The 20,633-nt window shown below is 40.6% G+C and overlaps 1 protein-coding gene across 1 annotated transcript in view; it reads right to left on the bottom strand.

The window, feature by feature from the left end:
* Positions 1 to 20,633, bottom strand: part of PLCB4 (phospholipase C beta 4) — a 209,894-nt gene that overhangs the window by 82,794 nt on the left and 106,467 nt on the right. The window contains exons 6-8 of the mRNA XM_069495811.1: positions 9,076 to 9,155; positions 6,500 to 6,553; positions 323 to 404 (exon numbers count right to left, since the gene is read on the bottom strand). Of these exons, the coding sequence (XP_069351912.1) occupies positions 323 to 404; positions 6,500 to 6,553; positions 9,076 to 9,155 (216 nt within the window). The remainder of the gene's footprint in view (positions 1 to 322; positions 405 to 6,499; positions 6,554 to 9,075; positions 9,156 to 20,633) is intronic.

Here is a 20,633-nt window from a genome sequence, read left to right as displayed (position 1 = left end):
AGCTGCTCTCAAATAAGAGCTGCGTAAAAGAGCAGTCTGCCTTTCATTTCCTTTCCTTAATAAAACTGACAGAACCATTTTGAAGGAAACTATTTGAATTTTAAAACATTTAGGTTAAAATGCCCAGAAAACCAAAGGACGAAAGGAAGGAAGGTAAGGAGGGAAGGAAGGAGGGAGGACAAAGAGAAAACGAACTATACTGCATGTCATAAAATCTAATTCTGATCTGAGATCAGTTTCCTATAAATCATCCAGCTTATTACATATGAGAACATAAATAAACAAGATGGTTTTAGAACCACATTATCAAGTTAATGAATACCTTTCCACTGGGAAGACCCAACTCCTTTAACGCTTGAAAGATCACCTTTTCTGTTTTCCCTGATGCAAAAGTTCTAGTAATACTAGGATGGAAAAGAAAGAGAGAAATTCAAGTTATTGTTCATTCTGTTTTCTCTGAGGCAAAATCCAAGTCGTACTAGGGATGGGGGGGCTGGGGGAAAAGGATAAGGAGAATAAAATTACTTCTCATTTGCATGTGGTTTTTGTTCCACCCAAACCAGCTCTTCCAGGTCTCTCTGGCTCTGGGAGCTGGTTAGGCTAGCAAAGCCACTTGACCCTAAGGCCAACAGTCCCCCTAGGTGCTTGTGAGGACAAGGGGCACTGTGAAGGATACACATTGCTGGACAAAGACAGTGACAGATTTTGATCCTACCAAATTACCTGCTTAGGAAAAAGCAATGTGGTGGATGAAGCAGCAGCCCTGGGACAAAACCTCACGTTGACGATATCTGGGTTTGGGGATAAGTAGGAGCCCCTCAGCCCATGCCTGTGAACGCCTCTGTCCTGCTTCCCACACTTAACGACAGTACACACATGTCACCAGACATATTTTGTTTTTATTTTCAAGCTAAGCACCCTGGAGCCACTCTGAAATGTCAGCTGCCTCAAGGATCAGGGACTTTATTATGAAAGCTATAGGTTGGCATAGTGGAGCTGGGGAACAGCAATCCAATGTTTCAGGGGCATCTTGGCACAACCCCAATACATGGCATTTTTGAATAGCCTTTTAACTAGCACAGTGAGCGCCAGGCTAATCAAATGGATAGCACCTTAATGAGCATATTTCCTGGTGGTGATAAAAGCAGGAAAGAGAGACTCCCTGCTACAAATGCATTGGTGACACTCAGAATGAAAACTACCGAGGAGAGGACTTGATACCTTGGAACTCCACACTTAGCTGTGAGCTGTGCCTTAGCCACCAAAGGGAGCCTTCATTCACTCCCTGATTGGAAGCCCAGGTAATTCATTACCAAATAAATGGGACCTGATTAAAGTTAAAAGCTTCTGCACAGCTAAGGAAATAACTGACAGAGCAACTAGACAATCTACAGAATGGGAGAAAATATTCGCAAGCTTTATAGCTGATACAGGGCTAATAACAACAATCTACAAAGGACTCAAACAAATCAGCAAGAAAAAACAACCCATCTCATTAAAATGTGGTCAAAAGATATGAAAGCTTTTCAAAAGAAGATAGACAAATGGCTGATAAACATGAAAAAATGCTTGTCACTAATTATCAGGGGAATGCAAATTAAAACAACAATGAGATATCACCATACCCCAGTTAGAATGGCTTTTATTAAAAAGTCCAAAAACAAAAGATGCTAGCGTGGATGCAGAGAGAAAGGAACACTTACACACTGTTGGTGAGACTGCAAATTAGTATAACCTCTATGGAAAACAGTATGGAGATTCCTCAAAGAACTAAAAGCAGACCTACCATTTGATCCAGCAATCCCACTACTAGGTATTTACCCAAAGGAAAGAAGTTATTTTATCAAAAAAACACCTACATCTAAATGTTTATTGCAGCATGATTCACAATTGCAAAGATGTGGAATCAACCCAAGTGCCCATCAATTCATAAGTGGATTAACAAAATGTGGTATATGTATACTATGGAATACTACTAAGCCATCAAAAGGATGGATTAATGCCTTTTGCAACAATGTGGATGGAACTGGAGACCATTCTCCTAAGTGAAACATCTAAAGAACGGAAGAACAAACACCACATGTGCTCTTATTAAATTGGAGCTAACTGATGAGCATACATGTGCACGAAGGGAAGTAAAACTCAGTGGAAATCAAGCAGGCGGGAGCGGGGGAGAAGAGATGGGCAAAAACCTACCTAACAGGTACAATGAACACTATCTGCATGATGGGCACACTTAGAGTTGTGACTTGAGCATTACAAAAGTGATCCATGTAACTAAAAACATTTGTACCCCTATAATATTTTGAAATAAAAAACAAAACCAAAAAAATAAATGCACTCTAAATTCAGAAGTCCAGCCTTGACCTGAAGAGAGAGCTTACTTTTTTCTGTGAAGCTTGGATTTGGAATGCTTTCCTCGTGAGCATGAGAGGATTTTTAACAGCATCTCATGCCCACCCTTTTCATACTTCCCGCCATTCATGAGAAGTGGAAGGCAGGCCCTAAGTGTCAGCACTGACAGCCAGTTAATCTTGAGTGGGAGAAGCACCACTTCAGCTGCAGAGTCTGACGTCCCAAAATAGGCTGAGAAGTAGTAGCTTTAGGTAAATGAATTATTATATGTTCATTCAAAGCTTTACTGTTTCATAATAGATCCAAGAATACTTCAAGAAGTACATTTTTAAGAGTTCTTGAGATAGTTGTATTCAAACATAAGAAGGCCTCTGAATTCTCTTTAACAAATCTACAGGCATGGCAGAGAGTGTGTGTGTGTGACATCAATAAACTGGTTAAAAGATTCCTTGTGGAGAGGGTGCACTGTTGATATTTTCTCATTTCTCGAAAGTTTGTACAATTTTTATACATTGAATGGAGGCGAGATGCAATTTATCTGACCTTTTTAATAGGAGAAAGTAGCTCTTCAGGATGTCTTTTTTTCAAAAAAGTACATGTTAATGTAAGAACTATAGACTCCAGCAGGATCTGGCACTTGTAATCAGGAGGAAAATCTTGGCATAGCAATCTTGGGGTGTTCCAGCTAACTGGAGCCTCTGTCAGGTTTAGATAGGCCTGGTACGATGAAATGAAAACTGATTGCCATGGTCACGAACACAGCAGGTAGGGAGACTGAGCCTTTCTGGTGAGACAGAACTTGGGTGCTGGTGGGAAGGGAAAGGTATATAGGAATAGAATTTTTTGGCTAGGGTTTGACCTGGTGCCAAGAAATAGGAAGTAGAACAAGGATGTCTTAATGGGGAAGGAGAGGGGAGGAGGCTGAGGGCAGATAATATGGCTGCATTTCATGGTACATGGAGTATTCATAAAGGGACTATGATTTATTTAACTCTTTGTATATATAGGCCCATGCCCAAAGAGTTCAGCTTAGTGCTCGATAACTAACAGGTGCTCAGTGCGTTTTTGTTGAGTCAAAATAAACCACCACCCCTTCCACAAAAGAAATGCTACAAAAGCCAATACCCTTCAGTTGTGTCCAGTCCTATTAGAGTCCTGGTTAAACTCTGTAGTCCAGGGGACTATGCAGGTGATTCGGATAGCAAAGGTCCTAGAGACCGAGGGAGTCCCACTCTTTGCTTGCCGCATGGGATCCGCAGTCTACCCAATGGTCTTAATATCATCGTCTGAAATGGTCAGAGAGGACCCTTGAAGTGAAGGAAAGGGCTACTGACCCAGCAGAATCGGACCCTCCTTATAGGCTGCCAGGCCTTCAGGACATGGGCGGATTATGCTGGAGTCGGGCTGCCATGACCATACCTGAGGTTCACAGCCTTCTTCCACACAACCGTCTCCTCTGGGATCTCCTCCAGCCCATCCCCACAACTGTCGTCTGGCTACCAATTTCCCACCTCTCTAGACATTGGTGTTCACCCCAGGTTACAAGGGGTGAGAGATGGCTAAACAAAAGAGTTATTTTCAAAGTTTTGGTCTGAGTAGGAGGATAAACTGAGTGTGGATTTGTGAGTTTGAACGAAAGGAAGACTACATGAGATTATATACGTATTATAGAAAAGAGAAGAGGGAGACAAGGAGACTTTCTTCATGTGTCATTCCTGCAACTTCCTGGATATTAAATTTTGGTGTAATGCTAAAGAGCAGGGGCCATTCCCAATCTATGTGAGTGACTATGAAGCCATATCCCTTTTAACATTATGCACACTACACGAATAGTTTCCATTTTAAAAAAATCCAGAATGTTAGTGATGAAATGACATTTTAAAAGTGTTTACTCTTCATATCCATTAAAACATTCAGAACAATTTCCACCTAACCACCGGCAGCTCGTCCACCAGGAGAGTTATCCACATTTTATGGCTTGGTATCAATTCTCCATCAACTCTAATAAACTGTCCCCAAATCACAGATGTCTTGTGTCAAACATCTGTTAATACTGGCAAGCCCCAAGGAGTCCATGTCACAGAGAGCTACGAAGATGCCAAAATATCTAGACTATTTCTACAAAAAAGGTGGTAATAATTTTGTACATGAACATGCTAGATAAAGATCATTGGAATCAGAAAAGGTGTGTATGACAAGCACTTGATTGGTAGGATAGACACAATGGAAACCAGAACTGCTAGTTAGAAGTGCTCTGATCATAATCTATGTGTTTCTACTTTGTCCATTTCCTGAACCCTATCTTGGAAGAGCAATCAGGATAGTAAAGCATGTAAAAACAGATCCAGCTTACATTTCTGTTCTTCACATTGCTATCCATGCTCTCAAAAGTCTGGACTTACTCCTTCAACACTGATTTTAAACAAAAATATAGTAGTTGCAGGATTCTGGGATACATTAATTGTCCTGCTATTGCTCAACTAAGCAAATGTTTTAAATAAAATAAGGATAAGTGTAAAGTATCTTTGCCAACAACCACAGTCAAGAGTGCTAACAGGGATTTTTTTTCTTTTAAACTCCTCAAGGAGACATAAAATTGACTGCTAGTATAATAAGTTATTAAATAGAAGCAGAGAATCCTACATACAGATTTGTAAAGACCACAACAAAGGCATGAGGCCTGTGACTCAGTAAGCCCTCAATGAAAGGGTGAAAAAAAAAGAAAAAATACTTCCCAAGGTCTTCTTCATGATTTTCATGCTTTATATTCTTTCATAGATATTTCAGTCACGTCACATGGATACTTTTGTTCATGACTGTCATGATACACAGAATTAAGAAAAATGGTAACTTCTGTGATAATTCTGTTAAATGTGCAAAAAGTGAACATCAAGGGAGTATGGAGATACTCTCACATGGATGCAGAATGAAAGGTTCAGAGCAGAATGAAGTGTCTGGGCAGGAAGGGAGACAAACAAGAGTTAGAAATGTGCAGGAGTGACCAGCGTGCCACTGCTCAATGATCTACTCAGATGCTATGCACTTGGTGACCTGTTCATCTCTCTCTGAGAGATCGGTGCTAAGACAGGATTCTGCCCAGTTGTTCTGGCTTTTCTTGTTGCTACTTGTCAGTTTGCTTCTTTGCTAAAGTGGCATCCAGAGAAGAGAATCCTAGAATGGGTTGGGACCTGGGGAACCCATGTTTGATTCAGGTTGTGGGCTCAGGTTCATGAATCTAAATTTGCTCCTGACTCCACGTGAACAGCAGGTGCTCTGAGGCCAAGCCCAGCTTCTGGAATTTCCACAAATGCTTAACACAAACGCCAACCAAAAAGATACTGGAGAGTTTGGTAAAGAATTCCCATTACTACCGTGTCAAGAGTTTCCAACGGTACCCAGAGACCATTAACAAACACTAACACCTGAAAGGTAGTGAGAAGCCAAAAAGAAGGATGCGTGGAGAACCCTCAGAGAACTCTCCCTCTGTGTAAGGATGAAAGAACACGCATGGAGGATATATCTGGTTCATGTTCTCTTCGTGCTTTACTCCGTCCAAGCCTTACTTCCCTTTTGTTCTTTGTCACTGTTACCTGGGGCAGGGCAAGGAAGGAAGGGACAGCTCTGAAGAGTGTGTGGTGTCAGTTTGAGCACACCTAGAGAGTAAGCGGCAAGAAGCCAAAGAAGGAACCCCACCCACCCTGAGCACCAGAGGAGCAGCAAAGCCCGGAATGAGGGGGCACCAGCCAGGGCTAACACGCTTCCCGCCACGGCACGTGCACTGCCACGTGAATTGCATGACAGAAACTTCTTAAGTTTAGCTAATAGTTGCTCAGGCTAAGTATGTAAAAGAAACTTAAATCCTAAAAACCCACTTATTATAAGATTAACAAAAATAATGCTACATTTTCAGATAATCTTTAAATTATCAAAGTACCTATTTTGGGGAAAAAAATGCAGCTTTACTGCCATAAATTATTTTTACACACTGAATATAGTATTTCACAAAGCAATTCGAACTAGAATTCCAGAAATATCTTTAAGGCAATTAACACACAAACACTTGTAAAGAGCTCTCTCTTTGGTTTGGTGTCATGAATGGATACCATTCCGGGGCACAGATAACAGACAGGAATGATTTACTTACCTCCTAACTGGAATTTTACCATTTGTGTTGGTCATGAACGCCAATTTCATCCAGCTAGAAAACAGCAACAACATTGCTTTAATATTTCTTAGGGGGAACAGCTTCAGTTCAGTTAAGAATTTTAAGAGAAAGTTCATTCAAACAAAGAACATTTATTCTGACAATCAGAGAAAATTATGTACTATGAGATGAATTTAGGGTTGTCAGACTTAGCAAATAAAAAAAAATAGAACTCTCAGTTAAATTTGAATTTCAGATTAACAACAAATAATTTTTTACTATAAGTATGTTCCGAATATCGCACAGGATATATGTATATATACTAAAAGATTGTTACTTATCTAAAACTCAGATTTAACTGGGAGCCCTCCAGTTTACCTGGCGACCCTAGATGAATTAGAACACTGGGTGCTTGTACTGAGAAAAACACAGTCAGTGCTTATTTGTGATTGGTCTTGCTTTTGATGACTGTTCTTTAATAACGTATTAAGGTGGTAGAAAGTGCAAGTGCACAGTGACACCAGCCAGCCTTGTGTTGAGTACTATGGGGACTCATCACTTCCAGCTCCCAGAACTGCCAGGTACCACTAGCATGGGCACCTTCCTTAATTTCCAATGGTAAGAGAAGTTCATCAATTCAAACTGATGGTGAACAACTCCTTGCTTCCCCCAGGCTTTCAGTGTCCTAGAACATGGAGACCTAGAACATTTATCTGTACTTCAGAGCTGAACTGCTCTTAGCTAATGACTCGCATTCTCACTGTTTTTAGTCAATAATATTCCAACAGTCTGCAAAACATGATGATTTGGTACATTTTCTATCTTAAATTTCTTAGAAGCACAAGTGACTACTTATGAAGGGGACATTTTCAGGATGAAGGGAGTGAGGGAAGCAGACTGGGCAGGGAAAAGAGTTAAGCAAAGTTGTGGTCTCAGCTGCAGGTTAGCTTGAGCTCATGTGATTTGCACCAGAACTGGTGGCAAGAAGAACACCCTTTCTTTACTCTGTTTCAGCCTGTCATTGGCTGTGGGCTGCCCCCTAGGAGGACGGAGGATTATAATCTCCCAGGCACGGGGGGTCCCCTTCAGCAGAGGGCAATTCTCTGGGAAGCGGGCAGGTCTGAAGCCCTGGTGAGCCCCTGATAGCAGCTGGTGGCTGGGTGAACCTCAGCTCCACAAAGGGATCTGGGCAGGACACCGTAAGATCTGGTGTTCAGATAGAGATATTTGGGTTGCTCAGGCATAAGCGAGCTTTGATTCTTTGGGACTATCAGTGCCTGAAGTCACAACATCAAAATATCCATTGGGTTTCTCTATAAGAAAACATGCCACAGCAACTGCAGAGGAAAGGGAGAAGCAGCTGTACAACAAATAGAAATATACAAGACTAAATAACCTCCTTCTGCTAAGAGGATGCAAGGAAAATTGGAGGGATACCATGAAATCTAAGATAACTAGTATTGAATAAAGAATGACTGGGAGGCAGGCACTGGGCTAGGTGCTTTCCAATTTCATCTGCATGGTGATTTTGAGTCACGGAAGAGGACAGTCAGGCACAAAGCTAAGAATTTGCCATGGAGAAGCTCAGATTTATAGCCCAGAGCCCACACTCGTAAGCACAGCCAAAGTGACCAGGAGGTAAGAAATGAAATCCATTGCCAAGTGGGGACAATGAATCACACTCCCGGTGTTGGGGCTTGGTTTTGAGAGATGCAGGCTTATCCCTACAATTTCTCCATATGGTTCCCTCTGACACCTCAAAACTGCCTGCCAAGGACCCTGTGAAGGCAGGTGGCCCTACACCTTCATGGATCACTGCTTTTCAAACAGGCTGATGTCTGACTTTGGCTAGGATTTCTACTTGGGTAATTTTCATGTCACCATAAAAGGTTTACTTGGGTGGAGTTATAATCTACCATTGTAGTACCCCTCTGGATTTGAGATATAGTAAGCTGGGGTGATGCCTTCTTATATAGGAAAAATAAAGAAATTCAGAAAGTACCTTTGGAACCTTGGTTGAATCCTTGATTGATTGAATCCCTGATGGATCGAATTTTAGAACGACATTCAGAAATACTTTTGGATCTCTGATTGTGTGCTACACAGGGAGCCTTGTGCTTGGCGCCAAGAATTCCTTTTTTACCCTAGCCATGGGTGCTTTTCCAAGTGGCTTCTCTTGGCCACACTTCCCATTTCTCAGTTTTAAGCAGTGGAGGCTTGATCTACCTCAGTGCTCAGTTATGGACCCAGGCACGCAGAGCTACCCAACAGACTACTCAGTCTGGGGACACAAAACTCAGTGACCACAACCCATAGGATAGCGGGTGACTGAGGTTTCAGCATCTTGTGACCATCAGCCACTCCTTTCACAGAGGTTTCAGGCTGTGGGTTGATCATGCATGCCCTGCCAAGTGGTGTGAAGAGTACAGGTGTGTGTTGGTCAACTCCTCCAAGGTCAGGGGCATGGAATTTTGGCAGGCAGGAGTTTGCCTGAACATATACTCAGCCTTCATTTCCTAATCTGATCATTTGCTTGAGAGCTGTTAAGAACAAAGAGTAATGCAAACAAAACTCACTGTTTCTTGAGGCATGTCATTGGACTGACGTTGTTGGCCCTGAAGTTGTGTATAATTGATCTCAAGCCTTCCACCCATTGCTGAAAGAGACAGAAAAAATGTTCTTGGTGAACAAATCTGCTGGAGCCAAATATGGTTGTTTTTATTAGATAGACTGTAATCATTTTGTATAATAAGAACATAAGCTTTTCTTCCTTGCACATGGCAGTCAACATTTTGCATGCTCGTATTTTATTCTTTAATAAACAGCTTTCACTCTTTCCATGAAGGTATGTGCCATCTACAGTGCCATTACACACTGGGCTGCCACAAAGGAATGGTGCCCACTGATTGACTTGTTAAGCTTTCTATTTGCAGCCTGTTTAAGCATAAGCCCCTCTTCAGGTGCTGGCTTAGTTTTATTTCTAACCAATGTTATGCAACCCATAATCACATATTTAGCTATTCCCATTTTAGAGGATGAATGCATAGGGGTTCATCAATTTTATTATGTGAGTCTTTCAATCTAAGAATTTGTTGCATATCTCACCTTTCTGTGTTTTCCAGCAAAGCCTTAAAAAGTAAAATGCTCCATGACTGCCAGGGTGCCCAGAGCAAACAGCGATGTGCTCACATAATTTCTGTATAAGGACTTGGACCTCAGTTGTAGTTCATACCATCACTCCACGGATTTACAAGGAAAAGTGAAGAAAAAGACTGTGCATGCAGTAATGGAATTTGGGTCTCTAAAAGGGCATTTGCTAGAAAAGGCTAGCCCATGAATTAAGGCCAACTCTGCCCTTGGGTCCAATAACTGATGCCAATGAATGCCATAAAAAAATCATGCCCTTGGCAAAATGCTTGGTAGCAAATTGATACTGTGGGTTCAACAGCCCACACATAAGCTGATTCCTTACCATCTTAGGTTTATAGCCTGTTTAGATTTATGGCTCAGTGCAGAGGAAGGGAAAATATTGTGGAATAGACAAGAGATATAGACGTAAACTCTACCTGCATCGTCCAGTATGGTAGCCACTAGGCATATGTGGTTATTTGCATTTAAATTTAATAAATATAAAATTCAGTGTTTCGGTTGCACTAGTCACATCTCAAGCACTCAAAGCCAGCACAGGGCTGATGGCTACCATATTGCACAGGACAGATAGAGAACATTTTCATCCTCACAGAAATGTCTTCGGGATATCACTACAACATATTAAGAGATTTTAAATGGTCAAGCAATTTAATCTCTGCAACGGCCAGAGGTGACTAAGCTCTAACAGAGTGTTTTTTTGATTTGATTTGCTTTTTGTTATTTAATATTTCTTTTAATTTTAATTGTGGGTGAAATAGATACAACAAAATTCATCATTTTAACCATTTTTATGTGAACAGTTCAGTGGCATTAAGTACATTCACACCGTTGGGCAACCACGATAAACATCCATCTCTATAACTCTCTCCGTCTTACAAACCTGAAGCTCTGTACCCATTAAACAATAACTCCCCATGCCCCCTCGTCTCAGCCCTTGGTACCCACCATCCTACTTTCTGTCTCTATGATTTTTACTACTCTAGGTACCTAATGTAAGTGGAGTCATACAGGATGTGTCCTTTTGTGACTGGCTCATTTCACTTAGCACAATGTCTTCAAGGTTCACACACACAGTGGTATGTGCCAGAATTTCCTGTCTTTTAAAGGCTAAATAATATTCCACTGTATGTTTATTCATTCATCTCTGATGAACCCGTGGGTTCCTTACATTCCTTGGCTGTTGTGAATAATAATGCTACTATGAACGTTGGTATACAAATAACTTCAGTTCCTGCTTTCAATTATTATGGATAAACACTATGAAGTGGAATTGCTAGATCATATGGCAATTCTATTTTTAATTTTTAGAGGAACCACCATACTGTTTTCCACGGTAGCTGTAGCATTTGACATTCCCACCAATGGTGCACAAGGGTTCCAGTTTTTCTACAGCCTCACCAACACTTAGTACTTTCTGAATTTTTTGATGGTAGCCATTATAATGCGTGTGAACATAACAGTTTTTACTGCCTCCAGTCATACCTAACAGCTTTCTGAGAGAAGACAGGAACTACAAAGGTAAATTTTCTTTTACAAAGAGCAAAGGCCATTTTCTGAGAACTATAAATAGCATCGAAAACCTCAGCAAGCATAATGGTGAAGTCAGGATTCCGGAGGAGGAGGAAGAAATGGAACAGTAGCATTAAAGAAATGCCTCAACTACTTTTCATCGTCAGACCTCGCTTCCTCTGTCAGGCTAAAAATCCATCACTCCTTGGGGACTATCAAATATCCTGTTATTGGCCTAACAAACCACAGGCCCACACAGAGTTTCCCAAGAACAGACAGAAAAAGCACAAATAAATTGGTTGGCATTAACTGGGAAGCATTTTCTCAACCTGAAGGCTTGTTACATGTTCCAGAACACAAAACAAAGTTCATAGCTTCCAAGGGCAAAAAAGTAGACAATTTCCGAGACTATTCATTGGCTTTGTCTAATCATTCTAATTTAGTTGTTTCTGGAAATAAATTATAGAGATGGCGAGCTTTGAAGAAGCTTAAACAACTTTCGTCCATCTTTTGAAAATACAACACTGCTGAAGATTTTTGTTTATTTGTGATGAAAATGTCACTCACTGACAGTGACTTTGGAGGTCACCACTCCAGGGACAGGACCCATGCTCTAGTTAGTGGGAGATGTCACTAGAACACTCGGAAGCCGTAAAGGGCACTACAAGGGAAGGTTGCTGCTTCTTTGTCCTCCAATGATGAAAGTGAAGTCAAGGGCCCTGCCCCAGGTCAAGAAGCAGCTGGCACAGCGCAGAGGGGCAGTAAGAGCTCTGTGATCAGCCACTCACATCGGGGATACTGTCACCCAGTGGCTTCCCTCCATGATGTGGAAAAGGTCCCTTCAGAACCTTTCTTCTAAGCATAACAACGCCAAAGGGCTGTAGGAAAAAAAAATGCTTCTTTGTCTTGTTTTGTTGTTTTTTAACATAAAATAGATGAAAATGCCAGCAGGTGTCAGTAGAGCCTCAGTGTTTCCTTGAAAAGTTATGCCTGCAGTGTACTGGATGCCCATCAACTTCTTTGACCATTTCCAGATTAATAGAAAAAATAAATGATAACTTAGATATTCCTTTGAATTGCTGAAAATCAGCTTGTATGGTAGTCATCTACATAATGCCCCAGGAGGCATCTTCAAGGCTTTTGAGCACATACATTGGCTTGATGGCAACACGCTTGTGAGATGACTCCTATCACGTCGGCCGCCTTCCTTCTGGTCCCATCTCGAGTGGACAAGTGCAGCCTGTGTGCCAGGGAACCAGACCACAGGAGGGCGTAGGTTCTGATGTCCAGATGGGCATGGTTTCCCCACTTCCTCAGCATGTTGTTACTGTTCTCTAATTTTTTAATCTTTTAATATTTTCCAACTTCTCTTAAATTAACTTAAAGCTTAAAAGGGTGGGGAAAAGATCCTTCAAGAAACTCTTGAGGGCTTGTGCTAAATCATTTGGGGGCAGGGAGAGGAACACGAGCTGCCTCTAATTCTCTCCTGGGAACTTCTGACCTCTCCTCTGGGACTCCTTAAACTTATTTTCTCCACGCAGGCATTGCCCAGTTTCCAGCAAGTGTTTGCTCCTAGAACACTAGAACTGTCATAGACAAAGATCATCCCTTTTTCATGCAAAAATGTACAAAGCACTAACAAAACTAAACGAAAAAAATATATGAACTTACACTGAGTATATATCTCACTTTTCTCCTTTAAGAACACTGGTTGTTTTTTTTTTTTTTTTCCTGGTTATGAAAGCAATATTTAAATGCCTTTGTCAGAAAATGTAAAGCAAAGACATATGTAACAAAAAGTAAACATCACTCCAGATCTCATCACTCATATCAAGATATAGCCACTAACAACATTTTGCTAGTGGCTCTTTTAACCTTTTTCTATACACAAATAGGTTTGTCATCCTAAGATAATGAATACTGTTATTATACAGTCAACACCACTTCAGGCAGAATTCTTGTTCCTGCATCTCAATTCTCATCTCTAGATCTTGTTCCGGAAGAACTCTCTTTAATCCAAGAGGCATATTGTCAAAGCAAAAAAGAACAGAGACTCTGTGGCACTCTCCAAATTTGCTATGTAATTTTCTCCAAAGTAGCATCCTCCTTAATCTTTTGGTGTTTGGGTCTCTGTTTTCAAAGAGAAGGCTACTGTTGGAAGTGGGGAAGGCATTTAGCTAAGTCTTCTCAAAAGTTAACTAAAGACTTGCTATGTAAAGTATAGTCCAGGGACCAGCAACATCAGGATCACCTGAGGACTTGTTAAGATGCAAATGATCAGGCCTCATCTACTGAACCAGTCTCTAAGGACTGGGACACAGAAATCTGTGTTTTTAATAAGCTTTCCAGGTGATTCTTTTGCAAAGTCACATTAGGAAGCACTGTTCTAAACCCGTACTACTCAAAGAGGTGGTGCCTAGACCAACAGCATCGACATCTCCTGGGAGCTGGCTAGAAATGCAATCTCAGGTCTCACCCCAGGCCCACTGAATCAGAATCTGCCTTTTTAACAAGATCCCTAGATGACCCCTGTGCACATTACAGTTCGAGAAGCACAGGTGTAAAAGAGCAGCCTCACCCAACTTAGAGGTCTCCTTCCACTGCCCACCTAGGAAGATCTGGGTTTGGTTTCTGGCTTAGTCTATGAGGATCCTATAGCAAAATACCATATGCTGCATAGCTTAGAAACAACAGAAATTTATTTCTGATAGTTCTGGAGGCTGGGAAGTCCAAGATCAAGGTGCCAACAGATTCCATGTTTGGTGAGGGGCTGCTTCCTGGTTCATAGATAGTGCATTCTAGCTGTGTCCTCACATGGTGGAAGGGGTAAAGGGGATCTCTGGGGCCTTTTTTATAATAGCACTAATGCCATTCCTGAGAGCTTCAACCTCATGACCATTCAACTCCCAAAGCCTCCATACCTTCTAACACCATCACTTTAGGTATTAAGATTTCAACATACGAATGTATGGTCTGACCAAACATTCAGACCATAGCAGTTTCCTAAGGGAGCTGATGTTTCCTAGAGTGACTTCAGATGGGATGTCCAATCACACAATGATGGCCCTGGGAAGAGTCCCGTCATTCCTGATTGGCTGTTCGTTTTTGTCATAACCCATTTTACCTGGGCTGAACAAATCTGTGTTCACCAGAATGGAAATTCTGACCTGCACATTTTTAGGGGATTGAAGTTCACATTTCTTGCACGTGGAAGCAAGAGGAGGCAAGATGCTACAGGCAGTGACTTTCATCTTCCCTGTGTCTGAGTGGTGAGAATAATCAATGAATGGGGCCATCTGAAATATTTAAAACATGAGAATCTCTTGGTACCTGCAACTCATAAATCTTGACCTATGCAGGTTTTTTTTTGTTGTTTGTTTGTTTGTTTAAGTAAATGGCGATAAGAAAAAGGGCATATTGCAATTGGCTATTCTCAAGGTGCCTAATGGCTCTGTCAATTAATTTTCATTTGCTCAAATAATAGAAGTCAGAAACTCATATAATTTGAAATACAGCTTTTGACTCCTTTACACTGTTAGTTCTGGTGAGATGAAAGGGCATTCCAGAAGAGAAATAAGACCCATTTCCATGTGCTTGGAGAAAACTATGAAGCTTTTTGAGTAAAGATTTCCACCGGGTCTAATCTTGTCTAAGACAAGATTCTTTATGAGGTGCTCAGAATGTAAAATTGCAACATTTCACAAATGTCCAGAAAAATACTACACGGTGCAGTAACTACACCTTCATCTTAAACTAGAAATTCAGTTTTACAAAGGCATTTGAGCTTTAGACCAACTCAAAATATAGTCAGTGGCTCAGATTCTAAAATAAATAGAGATTATAGATAAATCACCAGCATGTTTTCTCTTATGGGTCTATAAAAGCATGGCAAATAAAATCATTTCATTTCAATTAGGAGAAGGTATTAGTTGGCATTAAATTGTCAGTATTTAACTTTGAGGGCAGGCTAAGGGAGATTTCTAGCTGGTCCATTGTTAAAACTATGTGGATAGCACTTAGAGCCCAGATTAGTTGTTCCCAGCACCTGTTATCCTTAGAATCACCTGGGGATATTTATAAGACATTTCAGAAGCCTGGGTCCCACCCCTAGAGATTCTGATTAACAACTGGAGTGTGCTTGGGCCATCAATCTCCTTTTTAAACACTGCAGATAATTCTAATGTAACCTATAATTGAGGACCATTGAACTAGATGATGTGAGCTAAGTTTGGTTTAGCCAAGTGTTTCTCAAATTTAATGTGCATTAGGATCACCTGGAAAGTTTGTTAAAGTACAGAGTTGGATTCAGCAGGTCTGCGCATCTGCACTGAGATTCTGTATTTCTAGCTAGCTTCTAAGAGATGTCATGTAGGCCTCTATCTGGGCTTGCTTGATTCTTGTGCTCTGGTCTCACAAGGGAGGCAGGGCTTGTACACTATGTCTAGACAAATCACACATCTTGAATATCACTAAGAAGTCCACCAAGGAAAATGCATTTTTAGTCTCCGTTATGCCAGCAATTCTCAAGTGTGGTTCCTTGATTGGCAGCTTGAACATAAGAGCTTATCAGAAATGTTAGTTCCAGGCTGGATCCCAAACCTGCAAAATCAGTACCGCTGGGAATAGGGCCCGGTAATCTGCATTTTAACAAGCCCTCCAGGAGACTTTAATGCAGTAATCACTGCAGTATGCTAGTATCAGAGCATCTGAGCTAATGAGAGAAAAAGATAACTGAAGAGGATGTGTAGTGGCCACCAGGAGAACAGCCTGTATTGTTTTTAATCTACTTTATTGAGGTATAATTTATATATAATGATTGACCTTTAGGCTTCTGATTCAAGTTTTTCAAATATTAACTAATCACCCTTAGGGTGAGTACTACCAATTGGGGCACTTAAAATTTTGGATTCAAAGTCACATACACAGACACATCCACCCACATAAACCCACTGTATATGTGAAAATATTTTAAAGAACGTTCACAGCCACAGGTAATCCAGGAGCTGCTGATTTGCAGGATTCCATTGGGCAGCAGGGAGATGGCCCAGAGGAAGCCTGTTAGAAGCAACAGCTCCTCCTACTTGAGACCATTCTGGTCTGGAAGGCCTGGGCTTCTTGGGAGAACATTTACTAGATGATTCAGTACAGAAACCAAACAGAAGTCCACTTCCAAGAACTGGGGTACATGATCAGAACATGACTTGGGCTACCAAATGTCTGGTCATCAAACCTGAGGACAAGGCTGAAGCCAGCACAACAGCAGGAAGACCAACATTCTGAAAGCCTTGTGTCTCCATGGCATTGGGCCTCAGAATTATAAAACCCCAGGGGTAGAGGTTAAGAGTGGAGAGGCTGGTGACATAGACATGATTTGATAAACGACATTAACATTTTATCCCTTGAATATACTCATCTAGGACACTAAATCCATCCTAAAATTAAATAGGAGCAGTGCAGAACTACTATTTGTTTGCATATCAGAGACCAACTTCTAAATTGTGCCAAGAAGAAAAAATAATTTCTCTCTTTCATGTCAACTGCTTTCTCCTGGCTCAACCAAGGAAAGACAAGTACAGGTACTAAGTGTATGTCTCACAAGATATCAATGTGAGTGTTCGAAATTCCCATGTACCCATGGTCAAGAGGGCAAACAGGCAGACAATGACAGTGATAACAGTGAGAACAAACCAGGCAGAGAAACCTGAAATTCACCATAAACTGTTGCCTCAAGAAGTAAGAGTGCAAGGTAACAGTGAAGAATTTCATGCATATAAAGAAGCTAAACCACCATCCTAGACAAGTCCAGTTGATAAACCCAGGATAGAAGGTTAAATCAGTAAAACTATGATAATAATTGATAGCAACTTACTTCTGAAGCAGGTAGCCAAAAAGCAATGAGAATTTTGCCAAAACAAGGAAAGAGACAACCCAATAGTAATCTCAAAAGCCCTTGGGAAGTCAATAATAATTCTCATAAAGTTTTCAAATTCCAAAAGAGAAGAAGTGAGGGGGGAGAAAGAGGGAGCTGTTCTTGACACAGTCTGAATGTCTTTGAGATAACATAATTTTGCATCTGTTATTCTCTGTCCACAGAGTGAAGCTGATGAAAGTTAAAGAAGGAATGTATTAAGTGCCATCTGATTCTTAGATTGCCTTCCTCGCATGGTGAGTGAGTATTTGGGCAGGAAATAAGCTGCTATCTGTGAGTATGGGTGGGTGTGTTTGAAAGATAGAATTGGATGGGCCCGGATAATATTTATACATTCTTAGTCAAAATTAGTTTAGTCATTCACGGATAGTCAAAACAGTCTGTCAGCCTGGCTGGTTATCTTGACAACACTGGGTATTAGGTCAAAAAGGACCTCTAGACGTCTAAATAGTCACATGAAAGGACAGGACACCTGTGCTGTTCTTGGTCATCAGAGGCTGAAGTGTCAAATTTCCATACCAAATGGTTGGTTTGTTAGCATGCCTAAGAGACAATTTTTGCATTGCCTAAGGCTGATTCTATAGATACCCTCTAACAATGTCCTATTGAATCTATGGACCCTTATCCCAAGTAACTGCATCTACTTTCACACATCTCCTACAATAACTACACTGAGGAGGAAAACATACCTACATACAGTCAGTGCGCATGAATGCCCGTGTTCGCTTGTGCTGATGTGAGACAAGCAACATGCATGTAATGTTCTTTAGTGCCTCGAAGTTCACAGAGCAGCCACATTCTACAGAACCCAGCAATCACTCAAAAATAAAAGGAAATATTTGTTTTACTTTATGTAACATATATTTGCCATCCATATGGAGAGCTCTAAAATAACCAGGGAAATTTTAAAATTCTAAGAAAATCAAGACCATGATCTTATGCCTGTCAGAAATCACCAGTTTTCTGAGAGCATTTTTTTTTGTCTCCACTCTGCCAGATTTGCAAAATCCTGGTGGTATGGGATGAGTAAATTAAAAGGCATTCATAAAGTTGTTTCTTTGGTTAATGGGCTGTATTTACAATTCCCAAGGTCCCATTCTTCCTGACATGTACCAGTTGACAGTGTTGGCAAATTAAGACACGCCAAAGTAAATGGTATTCCAACTTGCACATTACCCGCCCAGTCTCTGAATAAATATTATCAATCAGGGAGCCTCTAGCTAACTCTTGTCTAGGCAGCACTAACCTATTTAGCTCAGGCAAATCAAATCTATAGGTAATCCTATAAACTAAATAGGACTTTCAACCTAAGAGCTACTAAAAGGAATCTAAATGAGCTTGCGTTTCATTATCTAATTCTCTAGGAAAAGGACTGCCCCATATACACCAAAAAAGGGGAGGGAGGAGGAGTGACAGCAGAAAAACAGGGAAAATAAATATTTATGGTACATATGAATAAATGAATGCCTAGATTACATCATTGTTTTGATACTTCTAGAAAAATATTGGGCTGAATAATACCTCAATGACACCATTTGCAGACTTTTTCTAGTACAACAGTAGTTCTGAAAGATTTTTAATTGGTGTCCCTTCAACAGGAAAAAAAAATAGGTTTGGGAAATAGCTGAATAGCCCCCCTCCTTGCTGAGATTCACATAAAAATAATACTTCTGAGAGTGCTACAATAAAGAAACTTGTCTAAAGGCTTTCTCATACTAATTTGACCAAGGAACCTCCTTTATATGTGGATTTTTTTTTTTTTTTGAGGAATGTGGTTTTTCAGACCCCCAATTTGGGACGTATTGCTCTATGACTACATCTCCCACATGTAATGACATTAAAACATTTACCTAAAAAGTACATTCAAATCATAATGTTACAGGTGGAAGAGGCTGTTCCTGCACCAGTCTTCATACAGGTGAGAAAAATGAGCCAAATTGTGAGTTATAGCGTAGGGTGGTGGTAGAATTCAGGATCTAGAGCAAAGTCACAACCTGGGTTTAAAACATCACTACTGGCTGTGTGACCTTGGGCAAGTTACTCAACCTCTCTGGGCCTATTTCGTGCTCTCCAAAATGAGGATAATCATAATACCTATCCCATAGAGTTGTGAGAATTAAATAAGATAATACATATCAAGCACTTTGAACAGGGTCTGGTACAAAACATAAACTAAAACATCTTGCCTCTGTTGCAATTATTATTTATTATTAGGGGCCAGCAAACTTTTTCTATAAAGAGCTAGATAATAAATATTTTAGGCTTTAGGAGCCACATATGGTTCTCTGTTATATAGTTTTAGTATTTTTTTTTTTAACCCTTCAAATATGTAAAAGCCATTCTTCGTTCACTGGCCATGCAAAATCAAACTGAGGGCTGTGTTCAGCCTATGGGCTGCACTTGGCAACCCCTGATTATGATTATTAAATTTTTTGTTCCAGATCACTGAGCTTGGAGGCAAGTGAGTCCCATCTAAGGCAAGGTGTCCTACCCACCTCCTCATGCAATCCATTTTTTAATTATATCACACAGATGAGAAAACATACAAATACATAAAGGCCCATGTTATGCATACATTATGTTCCCAGAGGCAATTTTTGCTAGCAGTAAAAACCGGAGTTATGTGGAAAATGAAAAAGCAATTTAAAGCTAGTGACATTTTTCTCTCCCAGGGGCCAAAAGGTGAAATCCAAACTTCCTATTACGCTTCTGGTGCAATTAGAGTAATTCGTTTTGCATCCCTTGGTGGAGTCATTTGACAGCACTTGCAACTGGGACAGAATGAGCTGCTCTGGGCTGGGCCTAGAGCCTCTTCTTATGAGACCTGTCAAGTTCATGAAACGCAGTGGTGAAAGAGGCCCCAGCAATGAAAATCATATGCCCCATGAAGAGCATAGCATAGCAAACAGAAGTACCCAGGAGGCCAGAAGGTTTGTAAAGAAGCAAGAGCTCAGAGCACCAGGAAAAGCCACTTCCCAGATCATAGGGAATTACACTGAAGCCCAAGAAAAAGTTTCAATGACTAGGAAAAGGCACCTAATAAAAAAATTTGAGTGATAAAATGCAGTATATTAAACTCTATAAACGGCATGAGTCTAGTTGCATATAAAAGGGAAATTGTGTGTATGTTAAAAAGACACATTAGGGTGGATTCCAAGGCTGTGGGTAAAGAAGATGGGGGAAAACTGCTTACTGGGCATGGGGTTTCCTTTCGGGGGGATGAGAATGTTTTGGAACTAGATAGAGGTGGTAGTTGTCCAACATTGTGAATGTACTAAATGGCACTGAATTGTTCACTTTAAAAATGGTTAATTTTATGTAAATTTCACTTGCATTTTTAATAAAAGCCACAGAAGGGAGACTGTACTCTAGGAGTTTTTTATTTTCTTTTTACTCCTGTGTACTTTCTATGTAGATTGTAGTGCAAGTATTAATACATGCTCTACTGTGAGCAATATTCCTTTTACATTCAGGAAACAACACTCAACAGTATAAAAACGGACTTTCCATGAAAATGTTTGACATGACTTTGCCAACACGGTCAGT

This window comes from Eulemur rufifrons, chromosome 20 (assembly GCF_041146395.1).
Source record: "Eulemur rufifrons isolate Redbay chromosome 20, OSU_ERuf_1, whole genome shotgun sequence".
NCBI lineage: Eukaryota > Metazoa > Chordata > Mammalia > Primates > Lemuridae > Eulemur > Eulemur rufifrons.
Note: the sequence above shows the minus strand (reverse complement) of the source record. Positions and strands in the feature narration are given on the sequence as shown.